Source organism: Engraulis encrasicolus, chromosome 11 (genome assembly GCF_034702125.1).
Source record: "Engraulis encrasicolus isolate BLACKSEA-1 chromosome 11, IST_EnEncr_1.0, whole genome shotgun sequence".
NCBI lineage: Eukaryota > Metazoa > Chordata > Actinopteri > Clupeiformes > Engraulidae > Engraulis > Engraulis encrasicolus.
The window spans coordinates 24,562,545-24,575,044 of record NC_085867.1 but is presented as its reverse complement, the minus strand read 5'-3'; the positions used below and the strand labels follow the sequence as shown (position 1 = coordinate 24,575,044).

At 46.5% G+C, this 12,500-nt stretch overlaps 2 protein-coding genes across 2 annotated transcripts in view; both read right to left on the bottom strand.

The window, feature by feature from the left end:
- The window catches only part of enc1 (ectodermal-neural cortex 1), a 25,144-nt gene extending 15,346 nt beyond the window's left edge, over positions 1-9,798 (bottom strand). Inside the window, exons 1-7 of the mRNA XM_063211269.1 lie at positions 9,513-9,798; positions 7,503-7,802; positions 6,577-6,827; positions 4,759-4,996; positions 4,033-4,332; positions 2,368-2,673; positions 1,520-1,696 (exon numbers count right to left, since the gene is read on the bottom strand). Of these exons, the coding sequence (XP_063067339.1) occupies positions 1,520-1,696; positions 2,368-2,673; positions 4,033-4,332; positions 4,759-4,996; positions 6,577-6,827; positions 7,503-7,796 (1,566 nt within the window). The 5' untranslated portion in view covers positions 7,797-7,802; positions 9,513-9,798. The remainder of the gene's footprint in view (positions 1-1,519; positions 1,697-2,367; positions 2,674-4,032; positions 4,333-4,758; positions 4,997-6,576; positions 6,828-7,502; positions 7,803-9,512) is intronic.
- Positions 9,799-11,808: 2,010 nt separating this feature from the next.
- Positions 11,809-12,500, bottom strand: part of LOC134458872 (solute carrier family 2, facilitated glucose transporter member 11-like) — an 18,131-nt gene continuing 17,439 nt past the window's right edge. Inside the window, exons 12-13 of the mRNA XM_063211268.1 lie at positions 12,415-12,500; positions 11,809-12,201 (exon numbers count right to left, since the gene is read on the bottom strand). The exon at positions 12,415-12,500 is cut by the window's right edge and continues 42 nt beyond it. Coding sequence (XP_063067338.1) covers positions 11,851-12,201; positions 12,415-12,500 — 437 coding nt within the window. The 3' untranslated portion in view covers positions 11,809-11,850. The remainder of the gene's footprint in view (positions 12,202-12,414) is intronic.

Sequence of the window (12,500 nt, the reverse complement as noted above, 5' to 3'; positions counted from 1 at the left end):
GGTTATTTTATTCAAATTTCCACAACACATAAACACTACTGTATAGGCCTACATACTAGGTCTATAATAAGCATATTATATATACTTTTCTAACTTCTGCTTTATTTTTACCTCTGAAAACAATGAATCACCAGCCACACACACAACAGACCTTTAAACCAAGCACACAGCCAAACACTACAAAACCTCACACTCCAAGGAGGGAGAAGAGATGAGAGGAAAAGAAGAGGAGGAGAGGAGAGGTCAACACACACACACACACACACACACACACACACACACACACACACACACACACACACACACACACACACACACACACACACACACACACACACACACACACACACACACACGTTGTGCAATAATGGATATGATGTCGTGTGTGCCTATTGTGTGTTTATGTGGCCTACAGTATGATGCTATAGGCACCATTATTTCCTCCAGGAGCTCTTCTCTACCATGCGCAACAAAATAACAAGAAGCCTACGCTATGTTTAACTAAAAGCAAATAATATCACGGAAATGTTCGCTTCCTTTGTTACTTCCATAGCGTACGTAGCGCACGTACTACTCGCACGGGCATAAGGTCTGCCCTTCTTTCCGATGGCGTGGGCTTTCCAACTTAGTTGCGCCAGGACTTAAAACATTTCAGAAGACAACTGACAGCTACGCTCACACTACTCTGACAGCCCGTTCTCCTCCTCTGCCCTTGTCGCTATTTCGTTCCACAACACTCCTGTTATTGAAACTCTTCGGTCAGGTCCTCGCAGCTTAAAAAGTCAGCCTGTTAGAGCAAGGTGTGTCGGTGTCGGCGAATGCTAATAGTAACAGTAGGCCTAATAGTGACGTTAAAAGTGGTGGAGCGAAAGCGACAGGAGCAGGGGAGAGTTGCCTGTCAAAATAGTGTGAGCGCACAGGAGCTCTGAAATGCTTTCGGTCCTGGCGCGCGCAACAGCAGCACGGAGTGGCTGCTGCTTCGGAACGCCCACGGTGGGGTGGGGTCATGACGGGAGTGTTTATGGGTAATGTAGGAAATCTCGCCGTATCGTTGTCATACAAGCAGCCGTTTACCGTTCACAATTTACTGTAGGCTACTCAGGCGCTACTAGCCAAATGGGCGGGTAGGTATTTTTTTCCACCGGCCAAAATTAATTTTCACCCGTGTTTGGCGGGTTGGCGTGTGTTAATTTAGAGCCCTGAATATAATGTAATATAATATAGCACAATATCACAACTGCGTATACTTAAAGTTCTTTCAAATACACACATGCATATTCTCACATTCACACACCAGCTCTGGATGGATGCTGCCAAGAAGGCGCCAAGTGTTGAAAAAAGTGCTCACACACACGCACAAAAACAGACACAACACAACACACACACACGCACGCACATACACATACACACACGCACAAACAGAGACACAACACACATACACACACACACACACACACACACACACACACACACACACACACACACACACACACACACACATGACACACACGACACACACCTTGGTCCACTGGTGGTTCTCCGAGCTGAACTTGTAGGCGGAGCAGGCGGAGAATTCGGTGTCGCCGCCCATGACGAAGATCTGGTTGCCCAGCACGGCGGCGGCGGTGTAGCGCCAGGGCTGAGGGCACGAGGCCGGCACCGTCCAGCGGTTCTCCGCCGGGTCGTAACACTGCACCTTGGGTAGAGAGAAAGGGGAAGAAAATACCATAAGAGAGGAAAGGAAATGGGTGTTGTTGGAGAGAAATAGAAATACAGAAAGTCAAAGACATAACAGAGATAGGCAGAGAACGCCAAGCAGGCCGGCAGGCAGGAGTCAAAAAGTCATTGAATGTGAATGAAAAGTTGAGTGAACTAATTCCAAGTAGCACTCCAATTGGACTTTATTATCTTGTAAAGTAGAAGTTGAAGTACTCTTACAGATGTAATTGCAGCACAAGCAGTAGTAACAAAGTTAAAACCATGTAATATCATACTACTAGTGTTGTAATTACTGTATATCTGTATCTGAGTACTTCTACTTCTACTTCATACAACTCTGGGGTGCATTTCTCAAAACCAAAGTTGCTTACTACATTAGCTACTTTGTTGTTGTTTTCAATGCACCGAAGTTGCTAACAGGCTAACAACGTCTCTTTTGAGAAATGGAAGTGGTACCCTGTGCGTACCTTGGGTAGCTTGTCGTGCATGACGCTAGTGCCGTGAAGGCTAAGAGCTTGACCCCTGTGCGTACCTTGGGTAGCTTGTCGTGCTAACAACTTCTCTTTTGAGAAATGAGCCCCTGTGCGTACCTTGGGCAGCTTGTCGTGCTAACAACTTCTCTTTTGAGAAATGAGCCCCTGTGCGTACCTTGGGCAGCTTGTCGTGCGTGACGCTGGTGCCGCCAAAGGCAAAGAGCTTGAGCTTGACGCTGACCACGGCGGCGTTGCTGACGCCCTCGCGCAGCGGGGCCACCATGCTCCAGCGGTTGGCGGCCGGGTCAAACTGCTCCACCTGCTTCAGGGAGACGGAGGGCGAGGCGGGCAGGCAGCCCGTGGCCGCCGTGTGCCCGCCCACCACGTACAGGCAGTGCCGCAACTCGGCCGAGCCGTGGCCGAAACGGGCGATCAGCATCGGCGGTGCCTTGGACCACTCCTCGTGCAGCGTGTCGTAGACCTTTCGGGGAGACGACAAGGAGAAGGAGGCAATTAAGATACACATACCGAGTGCCTTAGACCATGGTCCTTGCAGTGTGCCATACAACACCTATATAGGGTTTGTAAGAAGATGTCAGTTTATTATATATAATTCAATACGATATGTCTTACATTTTTTTTACTTGTGTTCTACGTCAATGAAGTACCACTAGCACTTAACGGAATTGCTTTGGGCAAAAGGTAAGAAAAGCTAGAAAGACAGAAGACAGACAATGGCAACATACCTACCACACATGATACGGCACACAGCTCATTGCACACAGCCCCAATGTGTAAAAAGATTTGTCAGACATTTCCACTAACAACTATATAACGTAATGTATCCATGCGTACTCAGACTCACTCATACAATATGTCAATACATGTAGGTAAATAAATGTGATGTGTGAATATGCATGTGATTTTTGTCACTTTGTTTAAAGGGGTATGCCACTATTTTGGGGCTTAATACAGTTAAAATCGTTGGCTGGGGTTTATAAAGGTGGTAAAGTGTCTTATTTTTCATGTGAAGCGTTGTCTTGCATGAAAAATAAGACACTTTACCACCTATATAAACCCTGGCCAACGATTTTAACTGTATTAAGCCCCAAAATAGTGGCATACCCCTTTAAAAGGCCTCTGCTACAGTAAGGACAATGTAATGATGCGTCATTGCGACGAGCCATCTACTGCACTACAGTGATAGAGGTATGATTGTGTGCCATGTGTTTCGGGTGCATCTGTGGAAAAATCCTTTACAATGGGAAACAAACTGAAGTGAAAAAAAACCCGACTGAGCCAAGAGGGATGAGATTTGCACACACAAAAAAAAAAAATATATATATATAAAATATACAGCACAGAGTGTGTGTCAGAAAATTATTTTGAACCGACCAACAAACAAACAAAAAGCAGAGGTCCTTGAAAATAAACAATCTAACTAATTAAACTATGTAATGTAATGTTCAGGAGTCAAGCAGATTTGTGATGGGGACAAATGTGTAAAATGTTGCCAAGGCAGAAATAAACACACTAATTAATAAAACTATTCAAACTCTCCTAAGCGTCCTTGGACAAATGGCATAGAAACATTTCAACTGTGCTGGGGCCTATACCACAGAGCTGGTTCAGGATAAGTTAAGGTTAAGTTAAGAGGTAAATCACCCAATAGAAGAGCTTTTCTTAAGGAAATGAGGACTCCAGGCTCTTCTATTAGATGATTTACATCTTAACTTAACCTGAACTTATCCTGCACCAGCTTTGTAGTGTAGGCCCCTGATGTCTTGTCAACGACAACCAACAAAATGATACAAACAAACAAGCACAAACCAAAACTCACCCAGACGTCTTTGGAGACCCCGTTCTCTGAGCCACGGCCACCGGTGACGTAGACCTTACACCCGATGGCGCAGGCGCTGAACTCCTTGCGCGGGCTGGGGATGTCGGCCTTGGGGATGATCTCCTTGGCCTTCTGGTCCACCAGGTAGAGCTTGTCGCACATGAAGGTGGGCCCGCCCAGCAGGAAGAGGGCGTGGCTGGTCTTGCGTGGCCGAGCACAGGGGCTGTTCACCACCCCGTCGTTCTGCAGGATGCGCAGCTTGCAGCGGATGGCCTCGTCCACCAGCTCTTTACTCTTGGCCTAAAGAGTTAGAATAGAATAGAATAGAATAGAAAAGAAAAGAATAGAATAACAAGCCTTTATTGTTTTAATTGACTTTGTTGAAAGCCTTTATTATTATCATTAATATCATTATTATTATCATTATTATGAGATTTAAATTTAACCAGCTCCTTACTATTGCTCTCTAGAAGAGCCTGGGGTCCTCATTTTTTACTAAACCCTAAATGATACCTGCAGGTATATCTACGGTACTAGCAAGTTTACCACTTCCTGTAGGACAACTAAGCCTGGTTTATCACTTAACCATGTACTTAGTATACCCCCCTGATAATAAAGACCCTCACCTGATAACAAAGACTCCCACCTGATAATAAAGACCCCCACCTGATAATAAAGACCCTCACCTAATAATGAAGACCCCCACCTGATAATAAAGACCCTCACCTGTGCGTTGATGAGCTCCTCCGTGGACACGTTCTCCATGAGGAAGATGGCGGGCAGCAGAGCGAGGCGCACGGTGCGCAGCAGCTCGGGCAGGTGGGCGTGGCGGCGCTCCAGGTCGTAGTTGACCCAGTGCAGCGCCGCCTCGTACACCAGCCGCTCGTCCTCCGTCTCCAGCTCCTCGTGCGACAGCAGTGTCACCAGCATGTCCTTGGGCAGCTGCAGGAAGTCCTCGCTCTTGCTGAGGAGCATGAAGATAACAACAAGAAGATATTTTACCAAAGACACTTGTCTTATCTGTGTTATCACTGTTATTCTGAAGAAGAAGGAGTATATCCTTGGGCAGATGAGGGAAATCTTGCTGGTGCGCAAGGAGAAGAAGAAGAAGAAGAAGAAGAAGAAGAAGAAGAAGAAGAAGAAGAAGAAGAAGAAGAAGAAGAAGAAGAAGAAGAAGAAGAAGAAGAAGAAGAAGAAGATGATTAGGGACACCTTAATAATCATAAAGGATGGTAGCAATCAACAACCTCCATACGAAGCTCCAATGGGGAACATAATGTGGGAACAGTATTGGGTATATGGGAATGCGTTACGGCACCAGTGTAACTGAGGTGTTCCTCGAACCCGCCACCTCCTAGTCAACGCTTCAGATCTTGCGTGGGAGGCACAGCACGATACTGTTGAGCTAAAGGACCAGTCCGATAGCTCATCGCTACCAATACTGTATGAGACTTCAGGAGGGAGGTTTACTAACGTTCCACGCCACACTCTGCTAGTTTGCCTCCTTTACACCTGCTCACACACGGCCAACGGGCCATCAATCGAATAGTGGAAAAAGTAGAAGTCCGCACGCTGTAGCACATGCCTGATGAAGACCCTGTTGGGTCGAAACCTTGTATGCAGGGCTTGACACTGGCACTAGCCAACCGACCAAATGCTGGTAAAACTTGGCTTTGGCTGGTAACAATATCAGTGTCACTAGCCAATTTGGCAGGTTTAGCTTATTCTATGGCATGTCATACGAGAATAGCCTATTCAGCACTTCTCCCCTTGTGTATCAATTGTTTGTATTTAAGTATAAGAAAAGGCTCAGCTACTCAGTTTCTAAGTTATTTGTTTGATTTATTTCCATGTATAAAGCTATGCACTCATCTTCTAAGTTTAGATGTACAGCGTCATAATAAACAAACAAACAAACAAAAATCTAATTTGTGGCTAGTAGAATAGCTGGATGGCTAGTGACTCTGGAAAACCACTAGCCACAGTGGCCAGCAAGCGCAAAGGTAATGTCAAGCCCTGGTTGTATGACCTAAATACATTTCAAAGCGGAGCTACAGTGGACTTATACTTTTTCCACCATCAGATGCACCTTTGTCCTGCACCTGGCCTCAGAGAGGTGGGAGGTGCATACTCCTACTCTCGTGACCATCAATTGAAAAGGCCTGCTGTAGCCTCTTAGTGCAGATGGGGTCGCAAGCGGGCCTATTCACTATTTGCATGAAAATGCTCAACTACATCATAACAACATTGCGATGACTATGAAGTGAACCTGAAGTAACAGATTAACCCCTTAATGCGCACCGTACCTCCAGTACCTGTAATAGTCATTGAAATGTACCTACCATATCACTACAATACTATGACACAACACAGGCCCTTTAGTAATGCACCACGACTTGGTCATTACCATACTGGTAACAACAAATTGATAAAGCCGCGTCTTAAGAGATTAAGACATAGCCATTACAATTTTGGTGACGGTAAGGTTATAACATAGGCACTGCGCTAAGAGGTTGAGGAGGATGGACAGCTAGCCTAGCTCACCTGATGGCAGGGAAGTTGCTGAGGCACATGGTCCATGAGAGCTGCTGGAGCTGGGTGCACTGGTGGGCGTCCGAGAGCAGCAGCATGCCCAGGCAGTTGGAGGGGTGCAGGTTCTTCTCCAGGAACTCGGCGCAGGCGTCCCGAATGTCCTGGAACTCCAGCATGTCGCCCGCCTCCAGCAGGGACTCCGCGTTCTCCTCGTTGATGACCACGCGCGACGAGTAGGCGTAGTCTAGCAACAACTCTAGCACCTGCGGGGAGGGAAGAGAGCAGCCCAGAGTCAGCTCCAGCAACTGAAGGGGGGGGGGGTTGGGGGGGTAGAGTAGAATGACAGCGCCACGGAGTATCTCCATCTCATACACAAGAAAAGAGAGATAGAGAGAGAGAGAGAGAGAGAGAGAGAGAGACTGAGACAGATATAGAGAGAGGAGAGGAGAGGAAATGTGGAGTGTTGAGAGAGAGAGAGGGAGAGAGAGAGAGAGAGAGAGAGAGAGAGAGAGAGTTAGTGGAGTGATGAGAGGGGAGATGGGGAGAGGGGAGGAGACAGAACAAGGAGAGGAAAAGTGATGATGCAACAGAGAGAGCAAGAGATTACAATGATCACACACTCATTTATTCATTGCCTCATTGACCTACATTCTGTGACTTCTGCTTTGGCGATAGTGTGCTTTTGCAATAAAGCACAATTTGATAGCATGATTTGACTACATTCTTTGCCAGGCTGCTATATAGCAGAGCCATGCTTTTTGAGCTTAAGCCATCATATAGTGATCAATTACAAACAAAAACCACAGCCCTTATTTTGAGTACCACGCTTAACACATTTAATCACAATGTTACCATCAATAGCAATAAAAATCAATATTAATATTGTTTTTTTTGTTTTGAGAGCATGGTTTCTAAGAATCCGAAAACCTGGTACTAACCTCAGGATGAATGGAGTCTCGGAAGTCCACTTCGCTGGCTTGGCTCTCCCTCAGCCCTCCGCTGAACATGGCCTCGAAGTACCGGCTGCAGGCGGCCAACACGGCGCGGTGGCATGGGAATGCCCGGTTGCCCGCGTGGAGAAGGACATCCGTGAAGAGCTGCTGCTGCCGGAGCGCGTTCAAGTGCGAGAGGACGCTGTCGGCGTACGAGGACTTGTGGAACAGGTAGAAGTTCATGGAGCCCGTGCTTGCCCGCGATTTGCGGTTCTCATGTACGCCGACTGACATTTTCATTGAATCCTGCGGGGAGAGAGCGAGAGAAAGGGAGAGAGAGATGAGGAGGGGGGTTCGTTTAAGGCGACGTTCACTGTGTAGCTTCAGTCATTCATCATCACACTCCACAGCTGTGCTGCTTCAAACAACCGACTCAGCAACAGGACTGCACAGAAGTGGTCTTGGTTTGTGGTGAAGTTCAGGGTTGCCTTATTGCGCGCAACCAAGAAAAGTCCATATAGTGACTCCAACTCGGATGAGACATGTTTGGCCCAGGCGAGCAAGGGGTGATGAGATGAGATAAGATGGGATGAAATGAGAGGAGAGGAGAGGAGAGGAGAGGAGAGGAGAGGAGAGGAGAGGAGAGTCAGATCTCCCCATGTGTGAAGCTGCGAGATGAAAGAGTTGAAGGCTGTGCTGCGCAACAGGCAGACTCCCGATCGCACACACCCCAAGATGTCCCTGATAACATCTGCATCCGTCACGCTCACAAACATCAATGCCATGGTGAGTCTGGAAAAAAGTGGGCACTGGCACTGCACAAAAATGATGTCATTTAAACACACACACACACACACACACGCACACGCACACACACACACACACACACACACACACACACACACACACACACACACAGTGACGTCTAGCCGCCCGGAACGCAGGGTGTCTAATCATTACCAGGTGTGTTGTTTATGAAAGTGCAGTAAAACGTTGCGGGGCTGGGAATGAAGAAAATACCTCTAAAAGTCGACATATAGGCTCCCCTGCACTCTTTGCAAAACACACATTTGGCTGAGTGAGACGTATTGTTTAGCCTACTGAGCGTGGATGACAAAAAATGACTCCGGGGCCCCACGTCAACGCCAAGTCTCAATGTCACCGGTTACCATCTGGCCACTCATATTATGGCTGTGTGCATTCAAATCCAATCAACGCTAATTTCCATGTAAGCGATACAAGGCGCTCGGTCACCGCCGGCTGTCGTTGTCCCTCCGGGACACTTTAATTGTGTTTCCACTAATGCTTATCCGGGCTAAAATGTACTCCGGTGCCGACCTAAACACATTATGGACACATCAGCAAGGTAGATTTATCGCGCCTCGTTCTGACCTGTAATCCGTTTTAAATGGCCACAGCTGTGGAGGACATTGTTGGATTGTTCATCCAGCGCGCATAGTTCATATAGACTAGTAGCCTAATTGTTGCGCATAGCCTAGTAAGCTCTCTTGGACGTCCCTCTTGGCTCCTCATCACTGGGGATTTGCTGGCTGCCTTTTTGTCTGTCTTTTCATGGGGGTTGCCTAACCTCCTCGGCAAAGCCAACGCACCATGGCTCGTTACTGCAATTCATTATGACCACAGCACCACAGTGGAATGATATACAGGTGTAATTAGACCTATATTAAATACACCTGTAATGTTGAGTACTGAAGAGAATCCCACAGTCACAGTCATCCCTGTGGTTTACTGGATTATCCATACGTGGATTATCCTCCATATATTACACAAGGAACTACCATTCATTAAAATATTCACCAGCCCCGAGGACTTATTTTCAAGGCGGCTCATAATACTCCATTCACACAGGATATGACTCTTCTGCACGACATGAAAGAGCAAGGTTCGGAGGGCTTCAAAAATCGTCTGCCTATGTCAACAAGTTTCCAAAACGACAAGGGTTTGCAGGAAACGATGGTAATCAAATGGTGGGTTATTTTCATAGTCGATGCTTACCTCTTTGGGGGAAAGTAGGAGTTCAATCCTGCCCTGATGAACCCTGGTACATGCCTCCCGTGGAAGAGCCAGGGGTTCCTCGGTGTGGCTCACTCGTGGGCAGAGGGACTTTGTAGCCGTGAAGAAGGCGTGTTTCCCGTTACACTGGCTCGTGGAGATAGCCGTGAAAAGGATCCTGCAATGATCACACGAATTCAGCACGCACCACCATGAAAGGCGAAGGTGATGTCGACGAACGTTGTCTAGATTTGTTTGTCTGTTTCTCCTCTCGGCTGCCCAGGGTGCGTCTGGCACAGGTCAGGCGACAGGCGGCACAGCTGGCGCGATTGTGTTGGTCTGTGTGTGAATGAGCGATTTTACTCAAGGAGGAGGAAAGCAGCGTGCTCGAGAGGCGAGAGGGGCGGAGTATGCAAAGCAGACGGGGCTCCGGTTACTAGGCGAACCTCGCGCTGTGGTCTCGTAGTGGTCTTGTTGTCAACTAGCCTACAGCTGAGCTGAGTGTGAGGAGGGGAGAGGTTCAATGAGATGTGAAGATTCCCCGTTATGACAAGGCGTCATTGCGTCAATCATGCTCTCAATATAATATAGGCTAGGCCTATTTGTCAGGTATATTGATGATGATGATAAGTAAGAAATCTAAGAAGAAATCTAAGAAATAAGAAATATAATAGTTCATGATAATTGCGATGACACGAAGACGACGATTATGATAGTGTGTTCGATCAGTAGGCCTATTTGATTGAGCAGTAGGCAAATCCCAGTCACAGTAGGCCTACAACACAGCACAGCCATGAATATGTGGAAGTACAAAACTAATAGAAAACATTTGATGTTTCTATGGAATGTCCATGGCATTGCTGAGGGGAAATATTGCACTTCAAAGAGAGCCACGTTTTTCAAAGCAAGCGCTCATTTCAAAATTCATTGGCGAGCGAGCAGCAGCGGCTCAAGGTGCAATGAACGCCACAACTCCAAAGTCGAGATTCGCGACACAACATCGCCCTCTGTGGGACGTAATAGTACCCTGCAATTTGTTAACAAAACTTTTACAGACACTTTTTTGAAGTTTGTAAAAAAATATATATAATAATAATTTAAAAGTTGTCTGCAATGCCATCTCTCTCATATGCTAAATCAAACAATGTGTACACTGCACACATTACACCTACATTGCACACCCAAATACCACCTAGTTTTACACCCTTGCACTCTGGCTTCAACTTTTTTTTATTATTATTGAAAAAATGTTGCACATCGCACACATTATAACAATCATACATCTAGCTACACTTCAGCTTTAAGACTTTATGGTCCTTCAAGGCCAACACACACACACACACACATGCACGTGCACGCACACACACACGCACACGCACAAACACACGCACATGCACACAGGCTAGAGCAAAATGTCCTTTAATTACAATAAAATAAGACAGATAAAACATACATACAGTAAGCAATAACACTAAGTGTTAAGTTTGATACTTTGAATCTAAAATTCACATGAGGTAAGTGTTTTCTTTAAAACGTAGTCCTGCTTTTAAAATGAACTTAAAACACACCCAATAATGCAAATGTGGTCAATGAGTGTTGTATACCTTTCACTCTAAAAACGTAACTTCCAATAGAATAAGTTAAACTCATTAAACTATACTCTTGTCAAGGCTGTCCTGCTGTATGGCTCTGAGTGCTGGAGAGTAACAAAACAAGACATGCAACATTTCGATGTCTTCCATAACAACTGTCTCCGCAACATCTTTTGGCCAAACAAGATCTCAAATGAGGAACTTTACAAGAGAAGAGGCAGCTCACATACTTTATGTCTCTTGAAATTTAAAAACAAAGACTAAGATGGCTAGGCCATGTATTCAGAATGCCTAATGAAAGAACACCAAAAGTCGCCTTGATATGGACCCCGGTCGGGAATAGAAAGAGGGGCAAAGGACTGTGATGACAGAGCTAAAGGGGATGGGGCTGTCTTGAGATGAATCGCAGGCCAAAGCATGAGACAGGGTTCAGTGGCAATGTATGATTGCAGCCTTATGTCCCAGCCGGGACGAAGAGGATAAGTAAGCAAGTAAGTAAGTAAGTAAGTAAACTCTTGTGTTGATGCTGTACAGGAGTAGCCTGATCATCATTGACTTTCAAATCTCTTCAAGACTTGGTCTGACCAAGAGCATAGCAATTAACATTTCACAAACAGCTTGGTTGACTCGCCTCTCTTGGTTTGCTACTGGTTGTTTTCTTCCATGTTGTCCATCACGGCTATAATATATACAGTATGCCGGTGCTATTTCTGCTGTCGTATAGAATTCAGTTACACGCTGTCAGGCCGTCAGAGTCTGGTGGCGTGGACAAACTGATTTTTGCCCAAGTGCACCAGTTCTGTTTTGATCCACGCCACATGAATATGTTTGTCCACTGATGCTGGCGTGTTGTTGTCCTCTGAAACAGGTATGTGATTGTTGTCCTGTTCTGTGGCAGGTCTGTGGCTGTTGTCCTCTGGGGCGGGTGTGTGGCTGTTGTCCTCTGGGTGGGGTCTTTGTTTGCTGTGCATCTTCCGGTACGCTTCGGCGATCTCCAGGGCAGTCAGGTTCCGGGTCTCCGGAACGTTGAAGTGCACGAAGAGGCCGGTGGCCAGAGAGAAACACAGGAAGAACAGGAAACACAGGTAGTCTGTGTGCTTCTGTGAAAACACACACACACACGCACACACACACAATGATGAGGAAGAGGCATGTCCAGTTTGATGATGATGCTAATGATGGTGTAACCGTGTGTGTGTGTCTGTGTGTGTGTGTGTGTGTGTGTGTGTGTGTGTGTGTGTGTGTGTGTGTGTGTGTGTGTGTGTGTGTGTGTGTGTGTTTGTGTGTGTGTGTGTGTGTGTGTGTGGTCTCACCACTACGAGAGGGAATAGCATGGCGATGAGGAAGAGGCATGTCCAGTTGATACAGGTGCTGATGGTGAAGCCAGCTGCCTTGAAGG